The 13599-nt window shown below is 41.3% G+C and overlaps 1 protein-coding gene across 12 annotated transcripts in view; it reads right to left on the bottom strand.

Moving 5' to 3' along the window:
* Nucleotides 1-13599, bottom strand: part of ARNT2 (aryl hydrocarbon receptor nuclear translocator 2) — a 203414-nt gene that overhangs the window by 44160 nt on the left and 145655 nt on the right. For all 12 annotated transcript variants that reach the window (XM_061394582.1, XM_061394572.1, XM_061394571.1 and 9 more), the window contains one exon: nucleotides 10203-10279. In XM_061394582.1, coding sequence (XP_061250566.1) covers nucleotides 10203-10279 — 77 coding nt within the window. The remainder of the gene's footprint in view (nucleotides 1-10202; nucleotides 10280-13599) is intronic.

The following is a 13599-nucleotide window of genomic DNA, read 5'->3' as shown; positions in this document are numbered from 1 at the left end:
AGGGAACATTTATCAACAAAAGCTCATCCTACACTGAAACCAAGTTCCACCCAAGAGCCAACAAGTTTCAGAGCAAGACATACCAAGCTAACTCTCCAACAACACAGGAACTTAACCCTGAGCACAAAAATACAGACAGCCAAAAGTCACACCAAACCCATTGACTACCTCAACACTCACTACTGGACACTTCACTGCACTCCAGAGAGAAGAGATCCAGCTCCACCCACTAGAACACCAACGCAAGCTTCCCTAACCAGAAAGCCTTGACAAGCCACTCGTCCAACCCCACCCACAGGGAGCAACCTCCACAATAAAGAGCAACCACAAACTTCCAGCATATAGAAAGGCCACCCCAAACACAGCAACCTAAACAAGATGAAAAGGCAGAGAAATATTCAGCAGGTAAAGGGACATGATAAAAGCCCACCAAACCAAACAGAAGAGGAGGAGAGAGGGAGTCTACCTGAAAAAGAATTCAGAATAATGATAATAAAAATGATCCAAAATCTTGAAAACAAAATGGAGTTACAGATAAATAGTCTAGAGACAAGGATTGAGAAGATGCAAAAAAAGTTTAACAAGGACCTAGAAGAAATAAAAAAGAGTCAATCAATAATGAATAATACAATAACTGAGATCAAAAGCACTCTGGAGGGAACCAACAGTAGAATAACTGAGGCAAAAGATAGGATAAGTGAGGTGGAAGATAGAATGGTGGAAATAAATGAAGCAGAGAAGAAAAAAGAAAAAAGAATTAAAAGAAATGAGGACAACCTCAGAGACCTCTGGGACAATGTTAAACACCCCAACATTCGAATCTTAGGAGTCCCAGAAGAAGAAGACAAAAAGAAAGTCCATGAGAAAATAACTTGAGGAGATAATAGTTGAAAACTTCCCTAAAATGGGGAAGGAAATAGCCACCCAAGTCCAAGAAACCCAGAGAGTCCCAAATAGGATAAACCCAAGGCGAAACACCCCAAGACACATATTAATCAAATTAACAAAGATCAAACACAAAGAACAAATATTAAAAGCAGCAAGGGAAAAACAACAAATAACTCACAAGGGGATCCCCATAAGGATAACAGCTGATCTTTCAATAGAAACTCTTCAGGCCAGAAGGGAATGGCAGGACATACTTAAAGCGATGAAAGAGAAAAACCTACAACCCTGATTACTGTACCCAGCAAGGATCTCATTCAAATATGAAGGAGAAATCAAAAGCTTTACAGACAAGCAAAAGCTGAGAGAATTCAGCACCACCAAACCAGCTCATCAACAAATACTAAAGGATCTTCTCTAGATAGGAAACCCAGGAAAGGTTTATAAACTCGAACCCAAAACAACAAAGCAAATGGCAATAGGATCATATTTATCAATAATTACCTTAAATGTAAATGGGTTGAATGCCCCAACCAAAAGACAAAGACTGGCTGAATGGATACAAAAACAAGACCCCTATATATGCTGTCTACAAGAGACCCACCTCAAACCAAGGGACACATATAGACTGAAAGTGAAGGGCTGGAAAAAGATATTTCATGCAAATGGAGACCAAAAGAAAGCAGGAGTAGCAATACTCATATCAGATAAAATAGACTTTGAAATAAAGGCTGTGAAAAGAGACAAAGAAGGACACTACATAATGATCAAAGGATCAATCAAAGAAGAAGATATAACAATTATAAATATATATGCACTCAACATAGGAGCACCACAATATGTAAGGCAAATGCTAACAAGTATGAAAGGGAAAATTAACAGTAACACAATAATAGTGGGAGACTTTAATACCCCACCCACACCTATGGATAGATCAACTAAACAGAAAATTAGCAAGGAAACACAAACTTTAAATGATACAATGGACCAGCTAGACCTAATTGATATCTATAGGACATTTCACCCTAAAACAATGAATTTCACCTTTTTCTCAGGTTCACACGGAACCTTCTCCAGGATAGATCACATCTTGGGCCATAAATCTAGCCTTGGTAAATTCAGAAAAGTTGAAATCATCTCAAGCATCATTTCTGGTCACAACACGGTAAGATTAGATGTCAACTACAGGAAACTCTGGGCTGGAAGAAGCACAAGCTGGAATCAAGATTGCTGGGAGAAATATCAATAACCCCAGATATGCAGATGACACCACCCTTATTGTGAAGAGGAACTAAAAAGCCTCTTGACGAAAGTGAAAGAGGAGAGTGAAAAAGTTGGCTTAAAGCTCAACATTCAGAAAACTAAGATCATGGCATCTGGTCCCATCACTTCATGGCAAATAGAGGGGGAACAGTGGAAACAGTGTCAGACTTTATTTTTTTTTGGCTCCAAAATCACTGCAGATGGTGATTGTAGCCATGAAATTAAAAGACGCTTACTCCTTGGAAGGAAAGTTATGACCAACCTAGATAGCATATTAAAAAGAAGAGACATTACTTTGCCAACAAAGGTCCATCTAGTCAAGGCTATGGCTTTTCCAGTGGTCATGTGTGGACGTGAGAGTTGGACTGTGAAGAAAGCTGAGCACCAAAGAATTGATGCTTTTGAACTGTGGTGTTGGAGACGACTCTTGAGAGTCCCTTGGACTGCAAGGAGATCCAACCAGTCCATTCTAAAGGAGATCAGTCCTGGGTGCTCATTGGAAGGACTGATACTAACGCTGAAACTCCAATGGTTTGGCCACCTCATGCGAAGAGTTGACTCATTGGAAAAGACCCTGATGCTGGGAGGGATTGGGGGCAGGAGGAGAAAGGGATGACAGAGGATGGGATGGCTGGACGCATCACAGACTCAATGGACATGAGCTTGAGTGAACTCCAGGAGTTGGTGATGGACAGGGAGGCCTGGCGTGCTGCAATTCATGGGGTCACAAAGAGTCGGACACGACTGAGTGACTGAACTGAACTGAACAGGAAAAAGACTATTAAAAATACAAACATAAGGAGGCTAAACAACACATTTCTGAGTAACCAACAAATCACAGAAGAAATAAAAAAGAAATAAAAATATGCATAGAAACGAATGAAAATGAAAACACAGCCCCAAACCTATAGGATTCAGAAATGGCAACCCACTCCAGTATTCTTGCCTGGAGAATCCCACGGATGGAGGGGCCTGGTGGGCTACAGTCCACGGGGTCGAAAAGAGTCGGACATGACTGAGCTACTTCACATCACATCACATCACATCAAGGGGAAGGTTCATAGCAATACAAGCCTACCTCAAGAAACAGGAAAGAAATAAATAACCTAACTCTACACCTAAAGCACTAGAAAAGGAAGAAATGAAGCACCCCAGGGTCAGTAGAAGGAAAGAAATCATAAAAATTAGGGCAGAAATAAATGCAAAAGAAACAAAGTAGATCATAGCCAAAATCAACAAAGCTAAAAGCCAGTTCTCTTTGAGAAGATAAATAAAATAGACAAACCATTAGCCAGACTCATCAGGAAAAAAAGGGAAAATGATCAAATCAACAAAATTAGAAATGAAAATGGAGAAATCACAACAGACAACACAGAAATACAAAGGATCATAAGAGACTACTATCAGCAACAATATGCCAATAAAATGGACAACTTGGAAGAAATGGACAAATTCTTAGAAAAGTAAAACTTCCCAAAACTGAACCAGGAAGAAATAGAAACTCTTAACAGACCCATCACAAGCACAGAAATCGAAACTGTAATCAGAAATCTTCCAACAAACAAAAGCCCAGGACCTGATAGCTTCACAGCTGAATTCTACCAAAAGTTTAGAGAAGAGCTAAGGCCTATCCTACTCAAACTCTTGCAGAAAATTGCAGAGGAAGGTAAACTTCCAAACTCATTCTATGAGGCCACAATCACCTAATATCAAAATCAGACAAAGATGCCACAAAAAAAGAAAACTACAGGCCAATATCACTGATGAACATAGATGCAAAAATCCTTAAAATTCTAGCAAACAGAATCCAACAACATATTAAAAAGATCATACATCATGACCAAGTGGGCTTTATCCCAGGGATGCAAGGATTCTTTGATATTCACAAATCAACCAATGTGATACAATGCATTAACAAATTGAAAGATTAAAAACCATATGATTATCTCAACAGATGCAGAGAAAGCCTTTGACAAAATTCAACATCCATTTATGATAAAAATCCTCCAGAAAGCAGGCATAGAAGGAACATACCTCAACATAATAAAAGCCATATATGATAAACCCACAGCAAACATTATCCTCAATGGTGAAAAATTGAAAGCATTTCCCCTAAAGTCAGGAACAAAACAAGGATGCCCACTCGCACCACTACTATTCAACACAGTTTTGGAAGTTTTAGCCACGGCAATCAGAGAAGAGAAAGAAATAAAAGGAATCCAGATTGGAAAAGAAGAAGTAAAACTCTCACCGTTTGCAAACCCTAAAGACTCCATCAGAAAATTACTATAGCTAATCAATGAATACAGTAAAGTCTCAGGATATAAAATTAATACACAGAAATCCCTTGCATTCCTATACACTAACAACGAGAAAACAGAAAGAGAAAGTAAGGAAACAATTCCATTCACCGTTGCAACGAAAAGAATAAAATACTTAGGAATAAATCTACCTAAAGAAACAAAAGACGTATATACAGAAAACTATAAAACACTGATGAATGAAATCAAAGATGACACAAATAGATGGAGAAATATCAGGGATCGGAAGAATCAATATAGTGAAAAGAATATACTACTCAAAGCTATCTATAGATTTAATGCAATACCTATCAAGCTACTAACAGTATTTTTCAGAGAACTAGAACAAATAATTTCACTATTTGTATGGAAACACAAAACACCTCAAATAGCCAAAGCAATCTTGAGAAAGAAGAATGGAACTGGAGGAATCAACCTGCCTGACTTCAGACTATACTACAAAGAAACAGCCATGGAGACAGTATGGTACTGGCACAAAGACAGAAACATAGATCAATGGAACAAAATAGAAGGCCCAAGAGATAAATCCACACACCTATGGAAACCTTATCTTTGACAAAGGAGGCAAGAATATACAATGGAGAAAAGACAATCTTTTTAACAAGTGGTGCTGGGAAAATTGGTCAACCACTTGTCAAAGAATGAAACTAGAACACTTTCTAACACCATACACAAAAATAAACTCAAATCGATTAAAGATCTAAATGTAAGACCAGAAACTATAAAATTCCTAGAGGAAAACATAGGCAAAACACTCTCTGACGTAAATCATAGCAGGATCCTCTATGACCCACCTCCCAGAGTAATGGAAATAAAAGCACAAATAAACAAATGGAACCTAATTAAACTTAAAAGATTTTGCACTATGAAGGAAACTATAAGCAAGGTGAAAAGACAGCCTTCAGAATGGGAGAAGATAATAGCAAATGAAGCAAGTGACAAAGAATTATTATAAAAAAATATACAAGCAACTCCTGCAGCTCAATTCCAGAAAAATAAATGACCCAATCAAAAAATGAGCCAAAGAACTAAGCAGACATTTCTCCAAAGAAGACATACAGATGGCTAACAAACACATGAAAAGATGTTCAACACCACTCATTATCAGAGAAATGCAAATCAAAACCACAATGAGGTACCATCTCACGCCAGTCAGAATGGCTGCTATCCAAAAGTCTACAAGCAATAAATGCTGGAGAGAGTGTGGAGAAAAGGGAACCCTCTTACACTGTTGGTGGGAATGCAAACTAGTATAGCCACTATGGAGAACAGCGTGGAGATTCCTTAAAAAACTGGAAATAGAACTTCCATATGACCCAGCAATCCCACGCTGGGCATACACACCGAGGAAACCAGAATTGAAAGAGACCCATGTACCCCAATGTTCATCCCAGCACTGTTTATAATAGCCAGGACATGGAAGCAACCTAGATGTCCATCGACAGATGAATGAATAAGAAAGCTGTGGTACATATACACAATGGACTATTACTCAGCTATTAAAAAGAATGCATTTGAATCAGTTTTAATGAGGTGGATGAAACTGGAGCCTATTATACAGAGTGAAGTAAGTGAGAAAAAAAAACACCAATATAGTATATTAACACATATATATGGAATTTAGAAAGATGGTGTAATGATGACCCTATATGCGAGACAGCAGAAGAGACACAAATGTAAAGAACAGACTTTTGGACTCTGTGGGAGAAGGCGAGGGTGGGATGATTTGAGAGAATAGCATTGAAACATGAATATTATCATATGTGAAATAGATCACCAGTCCATGTTTGATGCATGTGACAGGGTGCTCAGGGCTGGTGCACTGAGATGACCCTGAGGGACGGGATGGGGAAGGAGGGTCAGGATGGGGAACACATGTACACCCATGGCTGATTCATGTGAATGTATGGCAAAAACTACCACAATATAGTAAAGTAATTAGCCTCCAACTAAAATAAATTTTTAAAAAAGATACATGCATCCCAATGGTCACTGCAGCACTACTTATGATAGCTGGGACATGGAAGCTAAATGTCCATTAGCAGAGGAATGAATAAAGAAGATATGGTACATGTATACAACAAAATATTACTCAGCCGTAAAAAGGAATGAAATTGTGCCATTTAGACAGGTGGATGAACCTAGAGACTTATACACAGTGAAGTAAGTCAGAAAGAGAAGAACAAATACTATATAATATCGTTTATCTGTGGAATCTAGAAAAATGGTACAGATGTGCTTGCTGGAAAAACAGAAATAGAGACACAGATGTAGAGAACAAACATACGGACACCAAAGCAGGGAAGGGAGAGTGGGATGGACTGGGAAACTGGGACTGACACTTATACACTATTCACACTACATATAAAATAGATAACTAATGAGAACTGTATAGCACAGGAAATGATACTCACTGCTCTGTGATGACCTAAATAGTAAGGAAATCTAAAAAGGAAGAGATATATGTGCAGCTGATTCACTTTGCTGTGCAGCAAAACTAACACAACGTTACCTGAAAGCAACTATCAGTTCAGTTCAGTTCAGTTCAGTCGCTCAGTCGTGTCCGACTCTTTGCGACTCCATGAATCGCAGCACACCAGGCCTCCCTGTCCATCACCAACTCCTGGAGTTCACTCAAACTCATGTCCATTGAGTCAGTGATGCCATCCAGCCATCTCATCCTCTGTCGTCCCCTTCTCCTTCTGCCCCCAATCCCTCCCAGCATCAGGGTCTTTTCCAATGAGTCAACTCTTCGCATGAGTTGGCCAAAGTATTGGAGTTTCAGCTTTAGCATCAGTCCTTCCAATGAACACCCAGGACTGATCTCCTTTAGGATGGACTGGTTGGATCTCCTTGCAGTCCAAGGGACTTAAAATTAATTTAAAAAATAAATAAAATGTTTGAAACTGCCCTGGTCATATCTTGGACTAACTGGAACAGTGGACCACTTTCTCTACACTTCTGAGCTTCTTTTGTGACCCCATGGACTAGAGTCCACCATGCTCTTCTGTCCATGGGATTTCCCATGCAAGAATACTGGAGCGGGTAGCCATTTCCTTCTCCATAGGATCTTCCAGGACCAGGGATTGAACCCGCTTCTCCTGCATTGGCAGGTGGATTCTTTACCACTGAGCCACCAAGGAAGCCCAAACGAGTCTAAGGCACTGATTATACTGTTTGGAAATTCTACATTTGTGAACTGAATTCACTCAAGTATTCCTTCTTCCCCTGTTTGCAAGGAATAAACAATGCTTATCATGTGTTAATGAAAAAGCTTATTCATCTGTCTGAAAACAGTGAGATCCAGGAAGCCACAGACATGCAGTATCAGTGTTCTCTGAACTACATCTACTACGGCCTCACTCAGTAATCGGAAGGCCCTCAATGCCACAGGAAGAAAGACTTAGTGGCTACTGGGTGCGCCAAACATCAAGCCAGTGGGATTTATGCATTAATACATTATTCAGAATACCTAATTCTCAAAAGATGAAAAAGACACATTTCCTGCCCTTGAGGAGTCTGCAAGGAAGGGCCTTACCCTCAACTAACTATATGAAAACAGCAAAGAAACTTAACTGACATATAAACTCGATGCTGGATGAGTAGGGAGGCGTGTGATTCATTTTGACTAAGCAGACAAGGGAGTCGTTTCACTGGATCTTGAAGGATGAGGAAACAGAAGTAAACAAGAAAAGGAGTTCTCCTGTTTAAGAAGCCTCCTTTAACAACAGGCAGAAGTAACAGCCTGTGGATGTCCACAATGGTGGGCATGTGCATGGCAGGCTTGTGGAAAGTGGATGATGTAGTTTTGGAATAGGGCATGGGAGAGGGGAGGGAGGAGACGGGGTTGTAAGGTGAATGGGTGCTTTATCCTGCAGACCACAGGGAAACACTCACAGTGACTAGACATGGGTGCAAAACAACAAGGACTGACAGTATATACAGTACAGGGAACTATATTTGGTATCTTGTAATAACCTACAAAGGAAAAGAATTAGGAAAAATATATACAATATCACTTATATGTGGATGCTTTCGAACTGTGGTGCTGGAGAAGACTCTTGAGAATCTCTAGGACAGCAAGGAGATCCAACCAGTCAATCCTAAAGGAAATCAACCCTGAATACCCATTGGAAAGACTGATGCTGAAGCTGAAGCTCCAATACTTTGGCCACCTGATGCAAAGAGTCAACTCATTGGAAAGACCCTGATGCTGAGAAAGGCTGAGGGCAGGAGGAGAAGAGGGCAGTAGAGGATAAGATGGTTGGATAGCATCACCAACTCAATGGATATGAATTTGAACAAATTCTGAGAGATAATGAAGGACAGAGGAGCCTGGTGCACTGCAGTCCATGCAGTCACAAAGAGTTGGACACGACTTAGCAACTGAAAAAAAACAAATATGTAGAATCCAGAAAAGTGGTACAGATGAACTTACTTGCAAAACAGAAATAGAGACAGAAGTAAACAACAAACTTACGGACACCAAGTAGGGTGGAATGCATTGGGAAATTGGGATTGACATATATATATTATTGATGTGCTAAATGGCTTCAGTCATGTCTGACTCTTTATGACCCTATGGACTATAGCCCACCAGGATCCTCTGACCATGGGATTCTCCAGGCAAGAATATTGGAGTGGGTTGCCATGCCCTCCTCCAGGAGATCTTCTCCACCCAGGGATCAAACCCACATCTCTTGTGTCTCCCTCATTGGCAGGTGGGTTCTCGACCACCTGGGAAGCCCAATACTATGTATAAAATAGCCACCTCATGTGAAGAGTTGACTCATTGGAAACGACTCTGATGCTGGGAGGGATTGGGGGCAGGAGGAGAAGGGGACGACAGAGGATGAGATGGCTGGATGGCATCACTGACTCGATGGACGTGAGTTTGCGTGAACTCTGGGAGATGGTGATGGACAGGGAGGCCTGGTGTGCTGCGATTCACGGGGTCACAAAGAGTCAGACACGACTGAGCAACTGAACTGAACTGAACTGAATGAGAACCTACTGTCCAGCAAAAGGAAGTCTACTCAATGCTCTGTGGTGACAGGAAGGAAACCTAAAGAAGAGGGGATATTTCTATACATAGAGCTGATTCACTTTGCTGTATAGCAGAAAAAAACATGAAATTGTTAATTCACTATCAGATCAGATCAGATCAGATCAGTCGCTCAGTAGTGTCCGACTCTTTGCGACCCCATGAATCGCAGCACGCCAGGTCTCCCTGTCCATCACCAACTCCCAGAGTTCACTGAGACTCATGTCCATCGAGTCAGTGATGCCATCCAGCCATCTCATCCTCTGTTGTCCCCTTCTCCTCTTGTCCCCAACCCCTCCCAGCATCAGAGTCTTTTCCAATGAGTCAACTCTTCGCATGAGGTGGCCAAAGTACTGGAGTTTCAGCTTTAGCATAATTCACTATACTTCAATTAAAAAAAAAAAACAAAAACGGGTGTGATGTGAGCAGAGCTCAACTTTGCAATAACTGGTGCATATCAGGATGGGCTGACGCAGACTCTCATTAAAGTGAGAACTCTGCCGCTCGCGGGTCACAGTTCCCCCATTCTTCTCCCAAATTCAGCCTCATCTTCTCCCATAAGGTGAGACGCAGAACCCAACAATGCTAAGGACATGGGAGATGGAAAAAGTCATCCAGACCACAGACTCTTGCTCGCTGCAATAGCAAGCCCTCCTTGGAGATTAAAAAGGCAGTGACCTCCTTCTTACCTGGAGTCGTCCAATTGCCACTAGGCAATATTTACTGCCTTGTCCCACATCGGCATCTTCTTCAGGTATAGTCATTCCTGAAATGAAAGATGCCAGAGTCAGCAGCATGTCCAGGGCGACTTGAAAAGAGGTACAGGTGTCCATGATTTTACTTACATGATCAAAAATGTAGGTCCACTGTGGACCCTGCAGGGTCTAGGAAGTCAGTCAATGAATTAACCAGTCCTTTGCTCATTTCCTGCTCAGCTCTCTGCCTGATGTCTTTTGATAATTTGTTTTTCTAATATATATATATTTTTTGGTGTGGACCATTTTAAAGTCTTTATTGAATCTGTTGCACTATTGCTTCTATTTTATGTTTTGGCCCTGAGGCACACAGGATCTTTCATGAAGGATCTTTTTTAGTTGAGGCATTCGAACTGCTCGTTGCGGCCTGTCGGATCTTAGCTCCCTGACCAGGGATCGAACCTGCACCTCCTGCACTGGAAGGCGAAGTCTTAACCACTGAACCACCAGACAAGTCCCTCTTTTGATAATTTCATGGTACATTATCATCTGCATCTATGGAAGATGCTGAAGAACTGAAGGAAGATGAAACAAATTATTCATGTATAAATTTGCAAAACTTGGCTAAAACACTTGGTTATAAGGGGTAATAAGCATATACGGACACTTCAAATTATGGAGTGGGTTGCCAATTTTTTCTTCAGGGGATCTTCCTGACCCAGCAATCAAACCTGCGTCTCTTGGATCTCCTGTATTGGCAGGCAGATTCTTCACCACTGAGCCAAGCTCCATCTCAGCCTGCATTAAAACTGAGGCCCAAAAGGGTATGATATAGTCCATCGCATGCTGTGAGGTTTGAATGCGAGGACGGTGTGGAACCTCCCTCAGCCCAAGACCCAAATGTCAGCTTCTTTTTCACTTCCCTGACTTTACTCCTCAATTGCTGGTAGCAGGTATATTTGTGGGCTTCCCCAGTGGCTCAGTGGTAAAGAATCCACCTGCCAATTCAGGAGATGCAGGAGACACAGGTCCGATCCCCTGGGTTGGGAAGATGCCCTGGAGGAGAGCATGGCAACCCACTCCAGTATTCTTGCTTGGGAAATCCCATGGACAGAGGAGCCTGGTGGGCCACAGTCCACGGGGTCGCAAAGATTTGGACATGAATTAGGCGACTGAGCACGCATGCACAGTGTATTGGTGGACAAAGAGAACAGTGGGTTCAGATACACCTTTGCCACACAAGGATGAGGGTACTATGCTACAGTCCAGAACAGGAAGCAGAGGAGACAGTGAGTGGTGGGAAGAACCCTTGAATCCAGTCAGGATGAAAAAATCATGTTTTTCTGTTCTACCCTGTAGAAGGAGGGATTCTGCAGGGCGAGGCTGTTACTGGCTGATCCCTGAGACTATCTGCCTAGAGACACCACAGTTCATTTGCTGATTCATTCTTCACCCCACCAGTGTTGAGTGAGAGCTTTTGTATATTTTTAAAAGTAGTCACAAATGCTCTTTATGTACCTTCTATCAAGACTTGAAGTTAGGTTTCCTTGAGACTACTTTGATCAATGAAATAAGTGGAAGTGATGCTCTTTGGCTTCTAGACAATGAGCCCCAGACATTGTGGAGCAGAGGCAGGTCATCCATATTGCACCCTGTCTCCATCCCTAGCCCACAGAATCTGAGTATAATAAAATGGTGGTGGTTTTATCAACAAAATGCATGAGTGTGTGCTAAGTCACTTCAGTCGTGTCCAACTCTTTGCGACCCCATGAACTATAGGCCACCAGACTCCTCTGTCCATGGGATTCTCCAGGCAAGAATACTGGAGTGGGTTGTCATGCCCTCCTTTCAGAGCATCTCCCCAATCCAGAGATCAAAAGCTCTTACATCTCTTGCAGTAGCAGGCAGGTTCTTTACCACTAGTGCCACCTGGGAAGCCCTGTTTTATCATCAAAATAAAATGTCTCAATTAGAAGCTGCATCAGGAATTCTCCAGTGGTCCAGTTAAGACTCTGCCTTCCAATGCAGAGAGCTTGAGTTCAGTCTCTGGCCAAGAAACCAAGATCCCACATGCTATGTGGTGCAGTCGATAAATAAATAAATTTAATTATTTTAAAAATTAAAAAAAAAAGGAAGGTGCATCAGCCTAGATGTGCAGAGGAGAAGACTTAATGGGAGCCAAAGATACAAGTCCTTTAAGTGTATAAAAACTACATCATATATATATATAATATATATTATATTATAAAGTGTATAAAGAGTACATTATGCTAAATGCTGGGCTGGACAAGCTGAAATCAAGATTTCTGGGAGAAATATCAATAACCTCAGATATGCAGATGACACCACCCTTATGGCAGAAAGTGAAGAGGAATTAAATAACTTCTTGATAAAAGTGAAACAGGAAAGTGAAAAAGCTGACTTAAAACTTAACATTCAAAAATCAAAGATCATGGCATCCGGTCCCATCTCTTCGTGGCAAATAGATGGGGAAACTATGAAAACAGTGACAGACTTTATTTTCTTGGGCGCCAAAATCACTCCAGTTGGTGACCAGAGCCATGAAATGAGAAGATGCTTGCTCCTTGGAAGAAAAACTATGACCGACCTAGACAGCATCTAGACCAACCTAGAAAGTAGAGACATTACTTTGCTGACAAAGGTCCATCTAGTCAAAGCTATGGTTTTTCCAGTAGTCATGTAGGGATGTGATAGTTGGACTATAAAGAAAGCTGAGTGCTGAAGAATTCATGCTTTTGAACTGTTGTATTGGAGAAGACTCTTAATCCCTTGGACTGCAAGGAGATCAAACTAGTCAATCCTAAAGGAAATCAGTCCTGAATATTCATTGGAAGGACTGATGCTGAAGCTGAAGCTCCAATACTTGGGCCACCTGATGGGAAGAACTGACTCATTGGAAAAGATTCTGATGCTGGGAAAGATTGAAGGCAGGAGGAGAAGGGGATGACAGAGGATGAGATGGTTGGATGGCATCACCAATTAGATGGACATGAGTTTGAGCAAGCTCCGGGAGTTGGTGATGGACAGGGAAGCCTGGAGTGCTACAGTCCATGGGGTCACAAAGAGCTGGACATGACTGAGTGACTGAACTGAAGTGTATAAATAGCCTCCTTTGTAAGAATGCATTTTAATACACCAGCTAAAATTATGTTACCATAATTTGGCTTTGCAGAAATGAAGTGGAAAGTTGCAACTTATTAAATAAATAGTTTTGGTCTTAATGTAGGCAGGTAATCTTTAGTTGTGAGTGACAGCCAAGTAAGTGTTTGTGAAATATCCAGAAAATTCTTCAGTAAACCCAAACTTCCTTAAAGAAATTGATTTATGTGCCTGTCTCAAGGTTCTCCTCAGGATGCTGGGCTCAGTTTTC

Source organism: Bos javanicus, chromosome 21 (assembly GCF_032452875.1).
Source record: "Bos javanicus breed banteng chromosome 21, ARS-OSU_banteng_1.0, whole genome shotgun sequence".
NCBI lineage: Eukaryota > Metazoa > Chordata > Mammalia > Artiodactyla > Bovidae > Bos > Bos javanicus.
This window is presented reverse-complemented; position numbering and strand designations above follow the sequence as displayed.